This window comes from Pelmatolapia mariae, linkage group LG15, assembly GCF_036321145.2.
Source record: "Pelmatolapia mariae isolate MD_Pm_ZW linkage group LG15, Pm_UMD_F_2, whole genome shotgun sequence".
NCBI classification, from domain to species: Eukaryota; Metazoa; Chordata; class Actinopteri; order Cichliformes; family Cichlidae; genus Pelmatolapia; species Pelmatolapia mariae.
This window is the reverse complement of record NC_086240.1, coordinates 5,061,602-5,079,941: the sequence shown is the minus strand read 5'-3', so window position 1 is coordinate 5,079,941 and position 18,340 is coordinate 5,061,602. Positions and strand designations below refer to the sequence as shown.

Genomic DNA, 18,340 nt, shown 5'->3' with positions numbered 1-18,340 from the left:
ATTTTCTGGAGCGGTTTCATGGCACACAATATCACAAACTCTGCTCCAATACTCAAACTCATGACTTAGACTTGTGCACCTGGCAAATTTTATCTGGAGATTATTCCTCTAATATGAGCCTAGACTATTTTGATTACAAAGACAAATGTATATAGGTTTTGCGGTTGAGCAGGTGATCCGTATGCCAAAGGCTGCTACTGAGGCTTGCCCCAGACCATTTCCTGCATGTCATTCCCTCCACTCTCTCCATGCTTCTCTGTCAGCTCTCTGTACTTTTGTGTCTAATAAAGGTTAGGGGAAAATGAAACCTTAAAAGGAAATAAACGTAATAAAAGTGAAAGAAGAATATGAATATCTTCCTTAGCAGATTAAGGGAAATGGTTAAATGTAAATATAAACAGAAAACAAATGTAATTATTATTATGTATTATTATCATGTTATGTGTAATATGAACAACTGCAGTGTTGTGGTTTTCTTGCTTCGCAGCATCCTGGGAATGATGAATTAACAGCAGCCTACAGTATGCTTCTGGAAAGGACAGTAGGCCATGATTGGATACTACTGGACATACGCGCACAAACTTGCACCTACTTTGCAGGATGAAGCGACAAACTGGTCGAATGGCGACATCTTGTGGAGAAAACGCAGTGTTGCTGTTGTTGCGCTTACAAAACTATTCCATATGCTAAAGTTTCGGTTTGGCGCCCTCTGCTGGTAAGGAAGAACATGTTCTTGGGTTTAACAGGGCAGCACAAGGACTTCTTCAGTCACCTTTGACTTCTCCAGTCTTGAAGAGGTCTGCATTACCACAATGTTGTGAGTACAGTCTGGTAATGCAGGGTACGACACAAACATATATATAATTTAAACTAGACAGAACATAAAGGCGAACAGAAGGAGGTAAATGTCAATATTGACTGGTTAGATAAATTTGACAAACAATATAAAAGTTTCGCAAGGCGCAAGGACAACCAAAACGAGCCTCGGGGGCAGGGGGTAATGGAAGAGGGGAAAACCGTGCAACAGTCATGCGTTACACTACTGTCGTAAAACGTGTATGAATGCCGTTGCAATGGCGTTTGCTGCGACGGCACTTTGCGGCAGCAGGGAAATCGAGGAGAAAGCAGCGACAACCATCGCCAGCGGAAACGTTATCGCCCCAGAAAACCCTGGATTTATGCAATATTCGATGAACTAGCTCGTATATTGGTTGTATATGTCTTCGCCTTGTGGATGAAATTGTGTTCAACGTTTTCCAAGTGTCAATCACCACCTTAATGCAGTGGGATGGCCACAGTGCCGCCTGGGCCTAGTAGCGCACTGCCTGCATCCCCGGCTGAAATTCCTCCTTTCCCCGCGGCTGGGAGCGCGGAGCCGGCGGTGGAAGACGGAGAGCCGGCGTGCCACGGGGAGCAGTGTGTGCCCGCCGGTACAGGGACGAAGTCTCAGTCGGTAAACGAAGTCAAAAGGTCGGTAAAGAAGAAGCAGAAAAACATGCTAGCGCGAGCTAGCCCGGCGGCGCTTCACCTTAAAATGCAAGCCCGAGAGCAGCAGCAGTTGAACGGCTTGGCAAGCCCCTCAGAGGACCCTGACAGCCACCAGCACGTAGGAAGCCGGCCTGACAATCCCAGATCGTCCGTAGACAACTGTGACAACAGCATTGGCAGCAACGAGGAGGCTCCTGCCGCTAGGAACAATAGTGAGCACTGCCAACACGAAGGCCACAGCCCCTGTTCCAAAAACGGTAGTCACTCTCCTCATGGTAACAATAGCGTGAACGGGATGCCGGGTTTCACTACAGCTGAGGCGGCCTGCGAAGCGGGGAAAGAGTTGGACCACACGCCGCCCTCTAGACCTTCGAGTGACGAGCAGCCGGACGCTGCTGGGCCCGGCGGTGAGGAGAGCCAGGCTGACCTGCAGCAACCGCCGGCCGAGGAGCTCGCCCGGCTCGACTTGAGCGGCTCCCCCGGGGAGAACCACGGCATCCGCTATGTCCGCTACGAGTCTGAACTTCAGATGCCGTGGATCATGAGACTGATCACCAAGGACTTATCTGAGCCTTATTCAATTTACACGTACAGGTACTTCATCCACAACTGGCCGCAGCTCTGCTTTCTGGTAAGTAGTAGATTGAACGCACCGCTCACAGTTATGAAGTCTGACTTCGGACTGGTTACTCTGAGTTGCAGGAGCATTATAGGAGTTGGGTGTGACAGCTTTGTTTTTCACCACATGTCACTGTACATCCAAGGCTGTCAGAGCTGACGTGTACTGAAGCTAAAGCACACACATGTCAATAACATTTCAGTTCATAAGCTTAGTTTCTATTTTACTGCTGGCAGGCAGTAAACAACCTGTCTTCTGCTGTTACAGATCCAACATTGATTCAGTTTTTTAGGTTATTAATGAATCAAGAAATGTGCCAGCCCACTCATATATGTACAGATTTGTAACGTAAAGCAATTATAAAATCCTAATAGTCAGTGTTAGCAGAGAGTAATGTGCCTTAGGTTTTCCTCTGCATGTGCTGTGTCATGGTAGCATTTTCTGCTTTGAAAACACTGGCCTGCCTTCTTTTCATTCTGTGGCCATCAAGGTCCAAAACATCCCATTTCCAGTTTTGGCTTGATCACCACATGTGACAGAAGAGGAAGTGCTATTTAAAAAAAAAAAAGGTCAGAGGTCAGCTCGTGGAGCCAGCTGAACTGGCAGGATGACAGGAACTTCAGAGGAACGGTTGCTAGGCTGTCAGCGGCCACCCCAGTGGACACTCGTAACCACTGAGCGTGTATTTTTTGCTCTGTGTGTGCATTTCTTGCAGGCCATGGTGGAGCAGGAGTGTGTCGGAGCCATTGTATGTAAGCTTGACATGCATAAGAAGATGTTTCGTCGAGGCTACATTGCCATGCTGGCCGTGGATTCGAAACACAGAAGGAAAAGCATCGGTGAGATCTCGGCGCTCCTCTTCAGAATATTCAGTCTCTCCCTTCACCGTCTTCTCTGCTGTCCAGGGCAACCAAATCTTTTTATGCAAATGCACCATTTAGATAGACTCTGCACTCAGAGTGATGAGTAACATTATACTTTAATATATTGGAGATGGAGGCCATAAATGGGTTTAGCCTCTTACTTAGAGTTCACTCTTTTGTTTCAGGTACTAATCTGGTGAAAAAGGCCATCTATGCCATGGTGGAGGGCGACTGCGACGAGGTAAGCGAGCTAGACCCAGTGGCACTGTTTATGAACCAAACTTTAACACATTTGCACACATTACATAAGAGCCGTTATTCAAGCCAGAGTGCCAGCGTATTCAGTCGTACTGTGAAAATATGCATCCTACATAAAATCAGTAGTATAAACACATGTTACTCTGTTGGCATTCCATTCTAAGTTGTAGGTTTTCTGAAAGGAACACAAACCGAAAGAGAGAACATTTATAGCTGTTTAAAGCCTTTTTTATTTCAAGGTCCAGTTTTCCTGGGCTGTCCTTCACTTATCTAAACTAGCTGGTAACCTTGATCTTCTACCGTAAACTATTTCATATGCTCTGCCTCTCCCTGAAAAGCCAAACATTCACGCTGCTTCCTTTGCAGACTTTGAATTCCTCTAGAAGATGAAACATGTGATACAGCGTTACGATTTCTTCAGTCTCTTTGCTGGTTGAGACCAAAGAGCTGACACTCTGATACAACCCAGCAATATCCAGTGCTTTGAATGTGTACACACAAACGGTACATGTTTTTATAGGATATGTTTTTACTTATTTAAAAAAAGAACAAGTAACTGCAAGCAAATGTGGGGGTGGGTCTTCAGTGTCTTGTGCTCGTGCTTTCTGTCCAAATATCTTCTCTTATGAAAGCAGTGACTTGCAATAGCAACTTAAATATTGTACCTAAAGCTTGTTAGCTACCAACATATAACACACAAGTAAGGTAGGTTTAGAGTTGTGTGAGTATTTATTGGTCACTGTTGCAGTTGTATAGTTTCTAAACGCTGTCACTATATACTGTACAAGTGCATATCAATATCTAAAGTGTTTGCTGTCCCCTGAAAATATTTCAACTGTTAATTTCAATACAGAAAATACCCCAACAGCCTCTTATGAGCAAGCACTTGGTGACAGTGGGAAGGAAAGATTCCCCTTTAACAGGAAGAAACCCTAACTATATATGCTTTATCAAGAAGGAAATCTTAAACTTAAAAGTAGAGACTGTCTCCTGCATCCAAATTGAGAGCTGGTTTCACAGAAGAGGGGCTGAGAGCTGAAGGCTCTGCCTCTCATTCTACTTTTAAATATCCTAGAAACCACAAGTAAGCCTGGAGTCTGAGAGCGAAGTGAAGTGCTGTATTGAGAGTCGTTAAGATAAGATGGGGCCTGATTTTTCAAGACCTTGTATGTGAGGAGATGGATTTGAAATTTAATTCTGAATTTAACAGGGGTCCAATAAAGAGAAGCCAATATGGGAGAATTATGCTCTTTGCAATGTTTATAGAAGTCTTATCCTGTGGATTTGCTGGACCTCCACTGTCTTGGACTGGGCTGTTGCTCAAATTAGTAGCAGATGTACCAGCTTTTCATCTGTTCTGGTTAGAGTGGCTAATATTGAGGACCACCACAGCGGTGACTGATCAGCCCTCCTGTCTAGAAAAGGCCTGGAGCAAGGGAGTGAGGTTTGTTTAACAGCAAATCAGTCTCAAATGGCTGAAAAACTGGGTCCAAGTAAAGGCAGTGTATGGTGAAAAAGAGAGGAAATTTTATGTTGATCCTATGATGGCAAACGAGTTCTTTTTCAGTATTGTTAACTTTTTTTTTATTCTTCAGGTAAAGAGTTCAAGTCCAAACAATCACGAACGACCAGATAACAAATACAGGCTCCAAAATTCAGTCAGCTCACTCACACATTCATTTGTGTGTTCCCAGGTTGTATTGGAGACTGAGATCACCAACAAATCAGCCCTGAAGCTCTACGAAAACTTGGGTTTTGTCAGAGACAAGCGGCTCTTCAGATACTACCTGAACGGAGTGGATGCGCTGCGGCTCAAACTGTGGCTCCGCTAGCGGAAAACAGAAGGGACGGGAGGAGGACGGGACAGCAGGTGCTGTTCACCTCGAACACTTATCAGCTTGACGGCCTCAGCTCTGCCCTGGTCATTTCACTCTTATAGTCACACATACAGACACCTACACACACACTTACACATATACCTGTGTCCAAGGAGTATGCACATAAGTATGCATAAAACAAGCAGACACACCCTCCTTTTATCCTTGACCTCTGAACAAGCGTTTAGGCAGAAATGGACTGAAATCCCACCAGGTGTTACATGACGGGGGGGTCTCCCGCTGCCTTCTGTGACGAGGGCGGGGCGAGTGAGGGTGACCTCATTGAATGGGGGACATTGCGACCTTGGAAGCTCGGGGGCGCCTGTTCAACCAGGTGTGAGGCAGCTCAAGTGAGGATGTGCATCCAGACTCCACCCCCCACCCGCTACAAAAAAATAACAAAACAAAAAGGACAAGGCACCACACCAAAATCCTGCAGAACCCGGGACAAAGCAGACTTTTAAAAAACACAAGGAAAAAACTTAAAAAAAAAAAAAAATCATCACCACATGAAACAAGGAAGTGGAGCGGTAAACACAGACTGGGAAGATATTTGTGGAGTTCATTTTTGTTTTGTTTTCTCATTTTTTAACCTTATATGTTGGGCAGGGGGACGGAAAAAGCTATAGTTTGTGCGTTTGTACCGCCTGGTGTTTTTCAGAAAGCAAGTGGCTTTTTTTTTTTTTTGTCATTTGCCGTTGGTTTCACTGTGAGCGAGTGAAGAACACGTTTGTATGACTGCGCGTGCTTGGTATGTTTTTGTCTCCCCATCCTGTCCAGCAGGTGCAGCAAACCCCCCCACCCGTTGCTGCTGCTGCTGCTGCTGCTTCCATCACCTGCCTCAGCCCCCAGGACTGAAGCCTGTAAAGATATGCATGCTTTTTGTTTCAATGTGAGTGCGGGAATAAGAGCTTGTCAATTAACCCAGACTGAGGCCAATCCCCACCTCCCCAACTCCCTCTCCAAGAAGCCCATCCTGTGTTTGTGTACGCATGTTGGCTCTGCGCCAGCTGATTGAAACAAATCACTCCATTAGCACCTCAAACTTTGCCCGACTCGTGGACCTTTTTAAGCTCGGTGTCTTCATCGTCGAACCCAGACAGGATGTGGGTGAGGAGTTTTTTCTGTTTGCTTGTTTTTTGCAGATCATAACTTATTCTCCCCCCCCCCCCCCCCCCCCCAAATGCACTGTCAGCTACTAGAAAATTCCCTCCTCTCAAAACAAAAAGGAGAATACAGCATGTTTAAAAGAGACTCCTCACCGATGATGGTGTGGTCTGACCTCTCCTCTCCTCTCCTACTAATTTGCAATATTAGCCTGAATCTCCTCGTCGTGAGTGCCACTCAAACCTATCAGCGCCGACAGCCGTGGCCACAGCGATCTGCCCGCTGAGTGGGCAAACCTCTGCAGCCGCTTCCGGTCCACCAAAGCGCGAGATCCGAGACAAAGTGTTACGTATGCTGGATTCCTGTATGAGTGTGCCGTGTGCGTGCAATTGAAATTAAAAAAAAAAAAGCGAAAAATTGAGAAGTATTCTTAGCAGATCATATTTTATTCTTTTGTTCACTTTTACTTTGTTTCCATTTGTCTACTTGACACCTGTATAACCTCATGCCGCTCTCAAGCGGCCGAGTCCACAATGCACTTCCCGGGCGCGTTAACTCGATGCACCGCCAACCTCGCTATAACATTCTAAGATCTCCTTTCCTGCGAACGGATGCACCCGGGCGGTCCAACGACACACTAAAGCAGCAAAGAAAGCTCGCTTGAACAAAGCTCAGATGCACTTCTTTGGAAATTTGCTGCAGTGTGTATGCGTGAGTATGAATGTGTGTCTCCTGCTGTTTTTGACAATGGTGTGGATCATGTTCTGTTAGACCTTTACGTCTCTACTTTCAGAGTCCCCCACCCTGTCCCTGCCCCGTACAGGAAAATCAGAGCCTCTAAAAGGTGCTGCCATTTTGTTCTGGCCTTATAAGGACAACAAGAACTCCTTGTTAGATACAGGAAGGAACAAAAAAAAGTGGACCCTTATTTTTCAGGAGTAGGGTTAGTGCTTGGTGTTGTAGCGAAGGCAGAAAGACAGATTGCAGTGGTTGTTGATGGGCGAAAAAAACTCTTTTTTTCACAGGTTGCAAATGCAAGAACAAATTATGCAATTGGGCATCTGTGTGCTTTTTCTCCACAATATTGAAAGTAGAAAGCACCACAGCGGGTTGCCATGTGGCACTATTTAAATTTTTTTTTCAATCTGCTACACCAGAACAGACACATGCTTTCAGCAAACATTCACAGGGAGTTTTAATGTATTAGGGATGGATACGCTAGCCAACACTATGCGTCTCTGTTCATGTTTAGGGTTTATTCCCCCTTTTCAACCACTGAGCTGAGCTGGTACACCCCAGGAGCCGAGGACTGGAAGGGAGAGTAGATGTTTACAGAGTCACCACCCACATAATGGTCTGTCTATGTAAGTTTGTGTCTGTATGCATTTGGAACAATGGACAAGTTTTGTTTTTTGTTTTTTCAGATTTGTATACGAGTGTTGTTCTATTCATTGAATATATTGAAAGCATGTTTTTTTTTTGTTTGTTTGTTTTTTGTGAGTCATCTGTTGGGTTTGGGGCGATTTGTGTTGATTTATCTGATTTGATTTTTATTTTTAATTTCTGTGCTACTTTAACCCCATCCAGAGATGATGTGAAAGTACAAAAACAATCTATAGATCCCCGAACGCCAACTATTACCTTTGCTGCTCATCAGACACTGTTTAGATTTTTATCAAACTACTTGTGGTTTATTCTGGAGGTCCCACCCATCTCCCTCTTTCAACAGAGGTGTTTTCAGTTTTGAAGGAACTGGGTCTTTTTGCCTCAGTCATGCCAAACTGTCGCGGTTCCATTAGGGTATATATGGGCATTAAAGCCTGCCACAGTGGCTGTGTTCAGATCACGCTCACACACCGAAGGGCTTCGTCATCAATAATCAGTTTGGAGCTGTGCCTTGTGGCGTTGCATACATTACCCAGTTTTCTCTCAGAGACTCAGTTTTGCCCTGAAATGACATCAGAAACAGTTGTTGTTTTTTTTTCCCCCCTCCCCTCATCCTGATCATCCACTGTGCTGTCATGACCTCGGGTGACTGAAATCCTAAATTTATAACCCTTAATTTCTCAGTTGACGTAAGTTCATTGATCAGATAATTATTATTAGTATTTGTTTTGGCAGTCGATGTGTGACACAAAACCACACAAGCAAGCAGCTGGTCCACAGGGGCTTTCTGCAGCCTTTCCACTACCATCTACGAAGTGTGAAAAGAGGAGAGCAAAAGTTTTGTTTTTCTTTTCTTTGCATGTCTGTTTTTCTCTGTTCCTCTTCCTGTCCCCTATTGATTTATTTTTGATCTGGAAATGTCCAATAGCTTTTATTTAATGTGGAAAAAGAACACAGAAATAAATTATTAGACTTTTTTTTCTTTTCTTTTTTTTTAATGCTGTAAAACTGGGTTGTCTTGTCTGCTGTCTGAAGCGGCTGTATCTGTGTGTCAAAAAAAGAAGTCACAATCAGACATCAAAAAGAGCTGTTTATTTGATCACATCCACATCAAGAGGGGAAAAAGAGTCTACCATTTTACATCACACATACCCTAAAACAGTATTATATTGTATAAACAGGCATTTGTTCATTAAGCATGTCAGATGGTTCATGAAGTTACAGAAAATGTTTTGTTTTTTTTTCCCAAACAAAAGACACTTTATTAACATTGGGATAACAAATGTGCATCAAATACCTAGAACTGCTTTGTGCCTCTTTTCTGTCTGGACTGCAGCAGAGAAGTTTCTTGAACTTATCTTTCAAAAACGAGATTTTAAACTTAACCTGACTTCTGCTCATTTTATCCAAGCAAGGTAAAATTCTGGTTCGAGTGCGTCCGACAAAACCCTTCACGTTGTCAGCAGCAGATCAGCACACATGAAAATATGAATCTGCTTTCTTGTCTTGTGTTTGTGCTCTTCCAGCCAATAGGAACACTTAATTTATGGAAAATCTCTGCAGCAAGTCAGCATATGTATCGACTGAGGCGCAGTCATGCACTTGGGGACAAAAATGGAGTTGTAAGTGGCAGTGAGTTCACATCGCATTATGCTACATACTTTTATAGGATGGTGGTATTTTGCACGTGTTTCTCACAGTAACTAATATGAACAGATGGCTTTCAATAAAACGTTTGCATTTGCACAAATTTCACACTTTAAACCAAGCAAATGTGACAGGTTCTATCGGGAATAGTTTGACATTTTAGGAGAAAATGCTTATTTACTTCCTTAACCTCCTAAGACCCGAACTCTTCCACAGCATGCATCTTTAATTTCTCTTTGATATTTGGGCATATTGGGGCCCGATGAATGTAAAAACAAAGAATTACCAGATTTTTTTTCTTCTTTTTTTTTTCCCTGATTGTTTCTAAGACAAATTTTAAATGATATTAGTTTAAAATTTCAACAGAACAGTGGCAGTATAATGTCCTCGTAAGTGGATATCAGGCCCTTGTAGAGCAAAATTGAGTATTTGGGTCTAAATAACCAAAAATGTGATGTCCACATATGTGGACGCCAGGTCCTAGGAGGTTAAGAAGAGTTTAATACTACTATGATGTCTGTCAAGTGTGTGAAGATAATATAGATGGTAGAGACTTCTAGTACTTTGCAAAGCTCTTGAGCTGCACTTCATTTCTTTGTAATTATTTCCAAGCAGACAGACAGACATTATTTTTTTAGAGGTGTAACTTCAAAAGTTTTCCAGGCTTTTCTTTGGCATGAAATTGGCTGCTTTTTCACTTAATTTCAGTCCAGTCCTTGTACCTGTTCATTTTGTAATACTGACCTATCAATCCTTTAAGAATGAAAAAGGCACCTAACTCAAGAGATGAACCAGTGTAATAGACAACTTGGCGAAGAACCAATTTAAATTGTACCTTTAGGCAGTTTGTTAATAGCAGCCTGTCACTTGATTTGTTTCCATTTCTTTAGTTTCTCAGAAAAATCCCAACGATAAGTTTGACAGATATGAAACAGTATTTTTGCACCAACGAGGTGACTCCTAAAGAGCTATTAGCAAAAAATACTGGCATGTCTTGGCATGGTGTTCAGTGTGGCCTTAAAATATTTGAGGAAAAAAGAAGTGGCAGACGTAAAACTACAGCAGATGAACAGTATTTGAAAGTCCTGTCCTTAAGAAATCGGAAAAATCCAGCAAAGACCTGGCCCTTCAGTTGATCCATCTTCACTGAAGCCTCATCAGAAATGATCTTAGTGCTCTCTGTAGCTATCAAGAAGCTATTTTTAAGGAAGGGGGAAAAGGGAGAAAAGACCGAGGTATGGAAGAGCTGGACTGAAAATCATTGGCAAGAGGTCTTATGGAGGGATGAATGAAAATCTTCAGATTTTGGTTAATTATCAATAAATACCACAGAGGTCAGAAGAAAGATGCAAAAATAAGTGTCCAACAATCACTTAACCACGTTCTGTCATGGTTTGAGGAAGCGTTTCAGCCAGTAGTTTTGGGGATCTTGTCAAAATTGATGGAATGCCAAAGTACTGTCAGAGCGACAGCTTAATTTTTTTTAGCAATACAGTAAAAGCATACCTGAAAGAGTAATACTATCAGTTGTGGATTGGGCTTCTCACAGCCTGGACGTCAACATTATTGAAGCAGCATTACTGAACAGAACAAAAGGCAGCCAACATCCAAAGAAGAGCGTTGAATGTCCTTCAAGAAGCCTGGAGAACTGTTCCTGAAAACTTAAATAACAAGAAAGCTGCTTAATAGAGTTCAAGGTGTTTGAAACTTTAATTAAAACACTACCTGTTTCCCAAATTCATTGCAAAATAGTAAGAAATGCAGGGCGTATCAAGACTTTTGCACAGTCCTGTAGCTTTTTTAGCTCAGTAGCTTTTAGCTTACCTTTGCCTGAAGCTTGCCTAACTCTGTCTGATGGTTAGAAAATAATTAAGAGGTCACTAATACTTTAAATTTCTTCTATTGTTTTTTTTTTAAAAAAGATTGATTTCGTAGTGAGTTTTGGAAATGTTAGCCAACATGTTTGTTATCGTTGGACCAAGCTAGGCTAGCTGTTAGTTTCAGTTTACAGACAGATATGCTTCCAGTGATCTAATCCAGCTTCCTGTAAATGAGCATTTTTCCCAAAATTATTGAAGTCTAGGAATACATAAGACTTTATTTACACTAACACAACTGACCCCCAGTCAGCTACATGTACTACATGTAATGTATTTACATTATTTGTGTCACGTCACTTTTCATTCAATGTATAACTTGACGGAAAACATGCTGGCTTTCACGTCCCCCCTTTTAATTTGCCAGCAACACTTCCATCCTACGAATACCGCTCCCTCAATGCATTATTATTTTTATTTATTTAGTTATTTTTGTTGTCAAAAAAGGTGGAAAACACCAATCCTACCACACTCTTAGACTCAGCAGCATCTGACAACATTTAGACAAGTGCTCAGATAATTTCAGAAAGGGAGGTGGGTGCCTGGTTGACCTGTGCGCCACCTATGCAAATACTGCCCTATGCTCAGTCCCTTTCAGTGGATCAGAGGAGTCATACCCAAACAGCCCCAGGGTAAGTGGAGATGCAGTAGCGATGGGGGTGTTTGCTAAACATCCAGTTTAGGAGCAATGGCGGCTGGTCACCAACAAAAGAGGCCCAAAAGGTTCTCATCAGAATTCGTCCTCAGAGCTGTCGGCCAGCAGCATGGCTTGGTCCTGACGGCTGGTGCCGGGTTCTCGGGGTTGCTGGAGAGGGAAAAATCATTTTAAGGTTGAGCTTATGCATTTAAGATCCACAGAGACCTGCTCCATGTGACCGGTCAACAATAACAAGTGAAAACAAGAAAGTAAGTTATTGACCTCCTGCTGTCTGACCTTCCTCCTCTGGTGTTTAAAGCTGTTCCTCCTCTTGCGGTGAATCATTCTGATGCTGTAGAGGGCGCCAACAATTAGCAGGGCCCCTGTGATACCGATACCCACAGGGGCCAACATCCCGGACACGTAACCTGCCTGTAGAGGGTGATGGCATAGAGGTCAAACCCTAACCTATCCATCCATCATCTTCCACTTATCCGGGGCTGGGTCATGGGGGCAGCAGTCTCAGCAGAGAAGGCCAGACCTCCCTCTCCCCAGCTGCCACCTCCAGCTTATCCACCCCCAACCCTATACAGATTAGCTAACATACTGTAGTTGATTATGAAAAATGACCTAAGCATTCTTTATTAAGTATACCTGGCACGAATCTATATTTTGGTCGTCATCAAACTATTTTAACTGTGCAACCCACTGAAAACTATGAACATGTAACAGATATTTACAGTATGCACCTTAAAGAAAACCCTGTTGGCTCAAGAGAAAAAGATATATCTGTGAGTCATCAGTCGCCTCATGGCGAGGTAAAAGAAAAATGTTTTTTTGATTGACCTTTTTTACAGACAGCAGAGGGTAGGCTTACCTTTTCTCTGATTAGCTCCACCCAGCTACGCACTGGGAGAAAAGAGACATTCGTTTATCAGAGCAACACATCTGAAAATTGCTAAACTGATAAAATTTCTTTATTTTTTTAGGTCTTTTATAAGAGGGCAACACGTGTTTGTAGAAGTGCTAATACTAAAAGTTATGTCCCACTGCTGATTAAAAATATGGGTTAGAAATTGTGTTCTCATACTCAGCCCCTGGTTGCGTTGAACCCAGACAGGAGGTGGTGGGATGAGACTGTATGGAGGCTGCGTCGAGGATGTTTTAGACGTTTCTGTTTGGTCTTCTTCACTGTCTTCTTCCACCGATTCCTCAGAGTTCTCAAAGTCATCTTCCAGGTCCTCTGTGGAGAATAAAGAAAAATCATCCAGGAGCGTTGGAGGATGTGCACACGTGTTATGACTGAACATGAACATTTTCATAAATGGAGTGGCTTGTAGGTGGCATTTAAAAAATTGTCCTACCCTCAGAGTCCATCTCCTCTGATGTGGATTTGTGTGCTGGCTGATGGGTTGTCATGGTTACCATTGTCATTGCTTGCTGGAAAGATGACAGGGAGGGGCCGGCCGAGGACACGTTGTCTTCCAGGTTTAGTGTCCTCGCAGAGACTACGTTTGCTAAATGAAAAACAGAATAAGAGGACAGCAGGAGCAGTGTGAGCACAGCTGTACATGTTTGCAAGTGCACAACTTCAAAAGCCATGCACAGTATACAATACTGCTGTCTCTGCAGCTGTTGGGTCAATTCATGCCACAAGTGGTAGTGATGAAAGATTCAACCACTTCGTCAGTGTCAGACGGAGTCTGGCAAGAAGCAAACTTAGAAAAGGTGAAAAAGTAAACGTAAACATGAAACCTACCAATAAAGGCCAAAAACACTTCACCTCCCCCACCGAGGCGTCTTCACACAGAGAAAATGTTCACTGTTGTTGAACGGTTAAAATTTCAGATCCCCATTATAGTTCTACTTTGGCACCACCGTGAAATACTTTCAATTTGTAGGAAATTTACTAAATCTTGAAAAAAAACTGAATGGCAATGGTGATTTTATATATATGGCACATTTACACATTACACACAGACTATATGTATGATTTTTATATCGTGATTCCATATGATCTAATATCCACATTCGGGTCGTGCCACATCATCTCTCTCACCTTTCTCCGAATGGTCGTCCGGCTCAGTTCTGACTTGCTTCTGAGAAGCAGATGGACCTGAGGAACTGAATGGCTCTAGGAGCTCGCTGCCGGATGTCTGCCAAGGTGACGTCCAGTCTGGAATAAGGACGGGTGAGGCATGTGATGGACCGTCTCTGTCACTCTCTACGGTGACCAGCTGGTCCAGACCCGCCTCTGACCGAGGAAGCCCTCTGGGCCGGCTGCTGCCTGACACATGGGTGACCGCTGCTGCTGCCGCTGTCGCACTCTCAGATGTGATGTCTTCAAAAGGCTCAAAGATAAGAGGGAGAGCCTCCGATGACATTGTGGCCTCTGTGGATTCATCCTGGGGAATTGGGAGCGCAGTTTCCGCTGCAGGTGGTGCCAAGACAAGCTCAGAGTCACTGTGTGTAGCATCACAATCTAATTGGAACTTTTCCGATCAGCTGGCTTTTATTTATTGACTGAACGAAGACAAATGACGATGAGACAGGTGTCTTGCTGTCTCTCTACACACAATTCAGCTGACTGCTAAAATTAAAAATGTATGTTTTCTACAAAGAAGCAGCAGCTGTATTCAGTACATACTGTAGCTTATGTAGTATTTATGACAGAAAGCGGCCCTTTGAAACAGCTCACGCAGCTTTCTCATTATAAACTGCTTCAAAACAGTGCAGCAAAGGCACAATGAAAAGAAGATGGTTTAGAAAAAAATGTTCTTTTGAGATAAGAGGCTAGCACACAGGAAGGGGGGCTGTCACAAGAGAAACTGTTACTACCTTTAGTCCAAAGCATTCTGAAGGAGGTGGAAAAATGCTTCTGAACGCTGCAATCCTTTTACATAAGACTATTTTGGGAGTTGAGTTTCCTTTGCCATTGGGAGAAAGTCTCATCAAACAGACAATCCTCACATGGACGCACACTGGCTCAGACAGACGTCTTTAATCCAATTCCCTGTCCTGACTCACTGAATAATAACCAGCTTGGCCCTTTCACAATAGCCTGAATGGAGAGTATGAGGGGTGAGAAGGAGTGAGAGGACATTCGGGGCTAAACATACATATATATATATATATATATATATATATATATATATATATATATATATATATATATATATATATATATATATATATATATATATATATATATATATGTATATATATAGAGAGAGAGAGTGAGACAGAGGAGGGGGCTGACTCCTCCACGGAGCTGTATAAAGTACCTTGCCACCAGCCTTTTCCAGGCTTGTGTGTGTGTGTGTGGTCTCTTTTTTCAGACTCGAGTCAAGAATAGAAAGTAATTAGACTGCCACGGGTCCCAGCTGGGGTTCAAAGTGGAGTCTGCAAAAGGAGGCGCCTTCTTTGCCAATCATCAAAGGCAAAATCCGCCGCTGGATATGTCATTCCTATTTCTGCCATACTTTTTAATGAAGCCCTATGAAACACTGCGAAATCTAGCAAGCTGGAATGTTGTTGGAATGAATTCTTACTGGGGTGACGATTACTGTGGAGCAATACCTCGCACACTTTGAAGACATACTGTGACTTTTTAGTGTGCACATGTGCAACTGATGAACAATCAGGGAGTAGAGGGAGTGCCACCCCAATAAAATTAAACTGTGCATGCCTATTTTATGCTAACATTAATTGCATAACTGTCCTGCCTTACCTCCGCTGGGTCTTGCTGCTTCAGTCCACAGACTTTCTGGGCCATCCTCTCTGGGTATCAGGCTCGGTCCGATTTCAGGTAAAAAGGGGTCTGGTAGTGAGGACATAGTTGTGCTGTCATGGCCCCAAAGTGCCAAAGGTGAAGAGGTCTGATGGGTAAAAACATGAGGGGTGGGACTGTGGGAGGTCTGGGTCCAGAGGGAAACAGAGGGATTTGGAGGTTCTGGCAAACTTCTTTCTGTGTCTTTATCCCAGTGAGAATCAAAGCTTTTTGTCCCATATGCTCCAGCGGGGTTACTCTTTTGGCTGTACGAAGTCTGCAGGTGTGATGGTGCTGAAGTGGAGGTCAATAATCTACTTGGAGTCCTTTTTCGGGTGCTGGTGTCCATGTCCGACTGCTCTGTCCCACCTGTTGGAATTAAATGCTCACCGTGAACTGGTGCATCCTCCTTTTTTCTCTCTGAATCCACAGACTCTGACTGCTTTTCAGAGTCTCTCATCTCAGATGTGCTCCCGATCTTCTCTATCTCGGTGCTTTGGCTCCATGCCTCTCCACCAGCCTCACTCAGCCTAGATCTTCCATCAAGACTGTCCCCATTTTCTGTCTGCGTCACTGCATCAGTCCCCCTGGGTCGTTCATGTGGGCCAGTCCCTCCTCCTCCACCTACATTCACTGTCAGGTCACTCTCATGTCTGGAATCTGATGGTGTAGGTTTTAAATCTGTAGCATGTGTTGACCCGGTGGTTGTTACCGAGCTGGCACACAGTCCTTCACAGGAGCCGGCCTGCGTAGGGCTGAAGTGTGGGAGATTGAACGGGGCTCCGCAGACACAGAGACACATCCCAGTCAGTAGGAGGTGATGGAGCATCCCAAGCATCAGCATCTCTGGCTCTTCTCAGTGCCTGCTGACAGTGAACAGAAATGACACATGCTAACAGGCTTAACAGAGGTGTAACCAATCCCTACCTACAACTTCTACGCCTTGTCTCCCAGCTGACATATACAGACATGGACAAAGCAACGGTGGCGGTGCTTGAGAATGGAGACAGACACCCAGCAGGGCCAAGTTAGAAAGTTTTTCAACTATAGATTAAAGGGTCAGAATGCAAACTGTGTTTAATTTGAGATTGCCATTGATAACCACAGAGAAGAGGATTAACAGAGCATTTCTGCCTGCCTTTGCTTTGATGTTGCGCTTGCATTTTTTTCTTTTCTTAATGCGGATGAAATTCCCTTTCATCTCTGACTCTTTTGTTCGTTTTTGTATAAACAGAAGGAGCTGCTCAGTGGGAGAGAGAAACAGAGAGAGAAAGAGAGGGAACCTGACACAGCAATCCTCAGCACCCCTCCACACTTCACCTATAAATAGCACCAGGTTTTCTATCCTCTAGGATCCTCTTCAGATGGCTCCATGAAAAATTTGTACATTTCCACTCAGCTGCATCCAGCTCAAAACAGAGCGTTCCTCAGAAAGGATGTGTGTGTGCTCACAGTCCAATTGCACACTGGATTTAAAGACATTTAAAGAAAATCACGTACCATGGCATGTTTGCTGCTTCATTTGATGTGATAACAAAGGCCAAGTAATGATCAAGCACTGCTGTCAAAATGAGAGAGATGGCTAGTACATGCAGGGTTGACACCCTTCTTATTGCCTGAGTCAGACGAGCGTCTGAGTGAAATTCTCTCCCAGCAGTGATGATGCACAGAACTGCATGTTACAGGATAACCCACTATCCTGCCTTCCACGGAATCAATACAGTTGATACACTCAGCCGGTACGCTCATGCAGTCCTCCACATGACAACACGATCACCCGAGAATTTGGGTTGTAAACAAAATTCACACTGCGGTGTTGAATCATACTTCTCGAGTCTGCACAGAAAGGAGCGATGCATAGGCTCACGGCACCGATGCATTCCCCCAAGGCGCATCACCCATCACATTCGGGTGTCGAAAGCGAGATTTTGCATTAGGCAAGAATTAAAGTCGCGCAGAGCTAAAAATAGAGTGTTACCTTGTGGAGTTCATGACGGGTTTCTTTGCTCGGAGGACGCGGAGCTTCTCTCGCAGTGCGCGAAGAAAAACGAGAGTCGGACACGCACACAAATTCAGCGCTGTGGAAGGCAAGATGTTGGAGAGGCTTGTTGTTGTGCAGCTCAGCGTCACTGACTCAAAGTCAGCCTACGTACCTCCGCCTGCTTCTGAAGTGCTGCCACCAAATGCTCCAAATCTGCAAGATTTATCATGAACTGACAGCCAGTGCTCTGATTCAAATGTTCAGATGCTTCTGTCACTTCTTTCTTTTTTTCTGTTTCGTCTCTAATGCAGACTTGTGCAGTTGTTCCCAAAGGGTCACTTCATGCTGGTGGTGGTGCTGAATAGACAGCTCCCCCCACTTAAAGCTGCTCGGCTGCTCCTCTGTGTGAAAAGAGGAGAGTGGAAAAGTTCTCGAGTTCTTAATAAAAATATTTATGAATTCACTTTAATTGTCACAGAAGCCTGATGCATTGGGCTACATTAGATTAAAAGCAGTACTTATGGGCCTCTTAGGGGTGGTCCAGTTTTTGGTTCCGATACTCCTGACATATAAGTGATCACTAAAGGTTTTTCTCTTAGTAGAAGAAGACATCCTTAATGTGATCATTTGAGGTGTTCGATCCAAATATCTATAGTATCACCAATACCAATTCCAACACTGGAATTGGTATTGGATCGATACTAGCCCCATACGATTGGTACTTCGGTATGTTTTGTTGGGTTAACTAATTATTGTAAAGAGTAAAAATGACAGTGATTTGGTGATCATTAAGATGTGTTCAGAATTTTCAAATTGATGATGTCTCATCTC

At 43.7% G+C, this 18,340-nt stretch overlaps 2 protein-coding genes across 5 annotated transcripts; one reads left to right on the top strand and one right to left on the bottom strand.

The window, feature by feature from the left end:
• The first annotated feature begins 1,077 nt into the window (after positions 1-1,077).
• On the top strand, positions 1,078-8,566 carry naa30 (N-alpha-acetyltransferase 30, NatC catalytic subunit). The gene is made up of 4 exons (XM_063496518.1): positions 1,078-2,119; positions 2,823-2,946; positions 3,156-3,211; positions 4,923-8,566. The coding sequence occupies exons 1-4, from the start codon at positions 1,289-1,291 to the stop codon at positions 5,058-5,060; spliced, it is 1,149 nt and encodes a 382-aa protein (XP_063352588.1). The 5' UTR covers positions 1,078-1,288; the 3' UTR covers positions 5,061-8,566.
• A 109-nt stretch (positions 8,567-8,675) lies between these two features.
• Positions 8,676-17,672, bottom strand: LOC134643874 (armadillo-like helical domain-containing protein 4). Of its 4 annotated transcripts, none has more exons than XM_063496514.1 (8): positions 17,507-17,672; positions 15,490-16,394; positions 13,819-14,190; positions 13,124-13,276; positions 12,850-13,002; positions 12,637-12,668; positions 12,042-12,191; positions 8,676-11,927 (listed from the first exon to the last, which is right to left on the bottom strand). In XM_063496514.1, exons 2-8 carry the CDS (start codon positions 16,370-16,372, stop codon positions 11,853-11,855), a joined length of 1,818 nt encoding a protein of 605 aa, XP_063352584.1. In that variant the 5' UTR covers positions 16,373-16,394; positions 17,507-17,672; the 3' UTR covers positions 8,676-11,852. The 4 variants fall into 4 exon arrangements, with proteins under 4 accessions (XP_063352584.1, XP_063352587.1, XP_063352585.1 ...); XM_063496517.1 differs by having other exon boundaries at positions 12,057-12,191; XM_063496515.1 differs by having other exon boundaries at positions 15,490-16,391.
• Positions 17,673-18,340: the final 668 nt, after the last annotated feature.

Excerpts from the sequence above, each read along its gene's own strand:
- naa30 (XM_063496518.1), top strand. The coding sequence starts at position 1,289 with ATGGCCACAGTGCCGCCTGGGCCTAGTAGCGCACTGCCTGCATCCCCG. Across the intron at positions 2,120-2,822 it reads GGCCGCAGCTCTGCTTTCTG|GCCATGGTGGAGCAGGAGTG; the intron begins GTAAGTAGTAGA and ends CATTTCTTGCAG. Across the intron at positions 2,947-3,155 it reads ACACAGAAGGAAAAGCATCG|GTACTAATCTGGTGAAAAAG; the intron begins GTGAGATCTCGG and ends CTTTTGTTTCAG.
- LOC134643874 (XM_063496514.1), bottom strand. The coding sequence starts at position 16,372 with ATGCTGATGCTTGGGATGCTCCATCACCTCCTACTGACTGGGATGTGT. Across the intron at positions 13,277-13,818 it reads GGACGACCATTCGGAGAAAG|CAAACGTAGTCTCTGCGAGG; the intron begins GTGAGAGAGATG and ends TTTTTCATTTAG. Across the intron at positions 11,928-12,041 it reads GGAAGGTCAGACAGCAGGAG|CAACCCCGAGAACCCGGCAC; the intron begins GTCAATAACTTA and ends TTCCCTCTCCAG.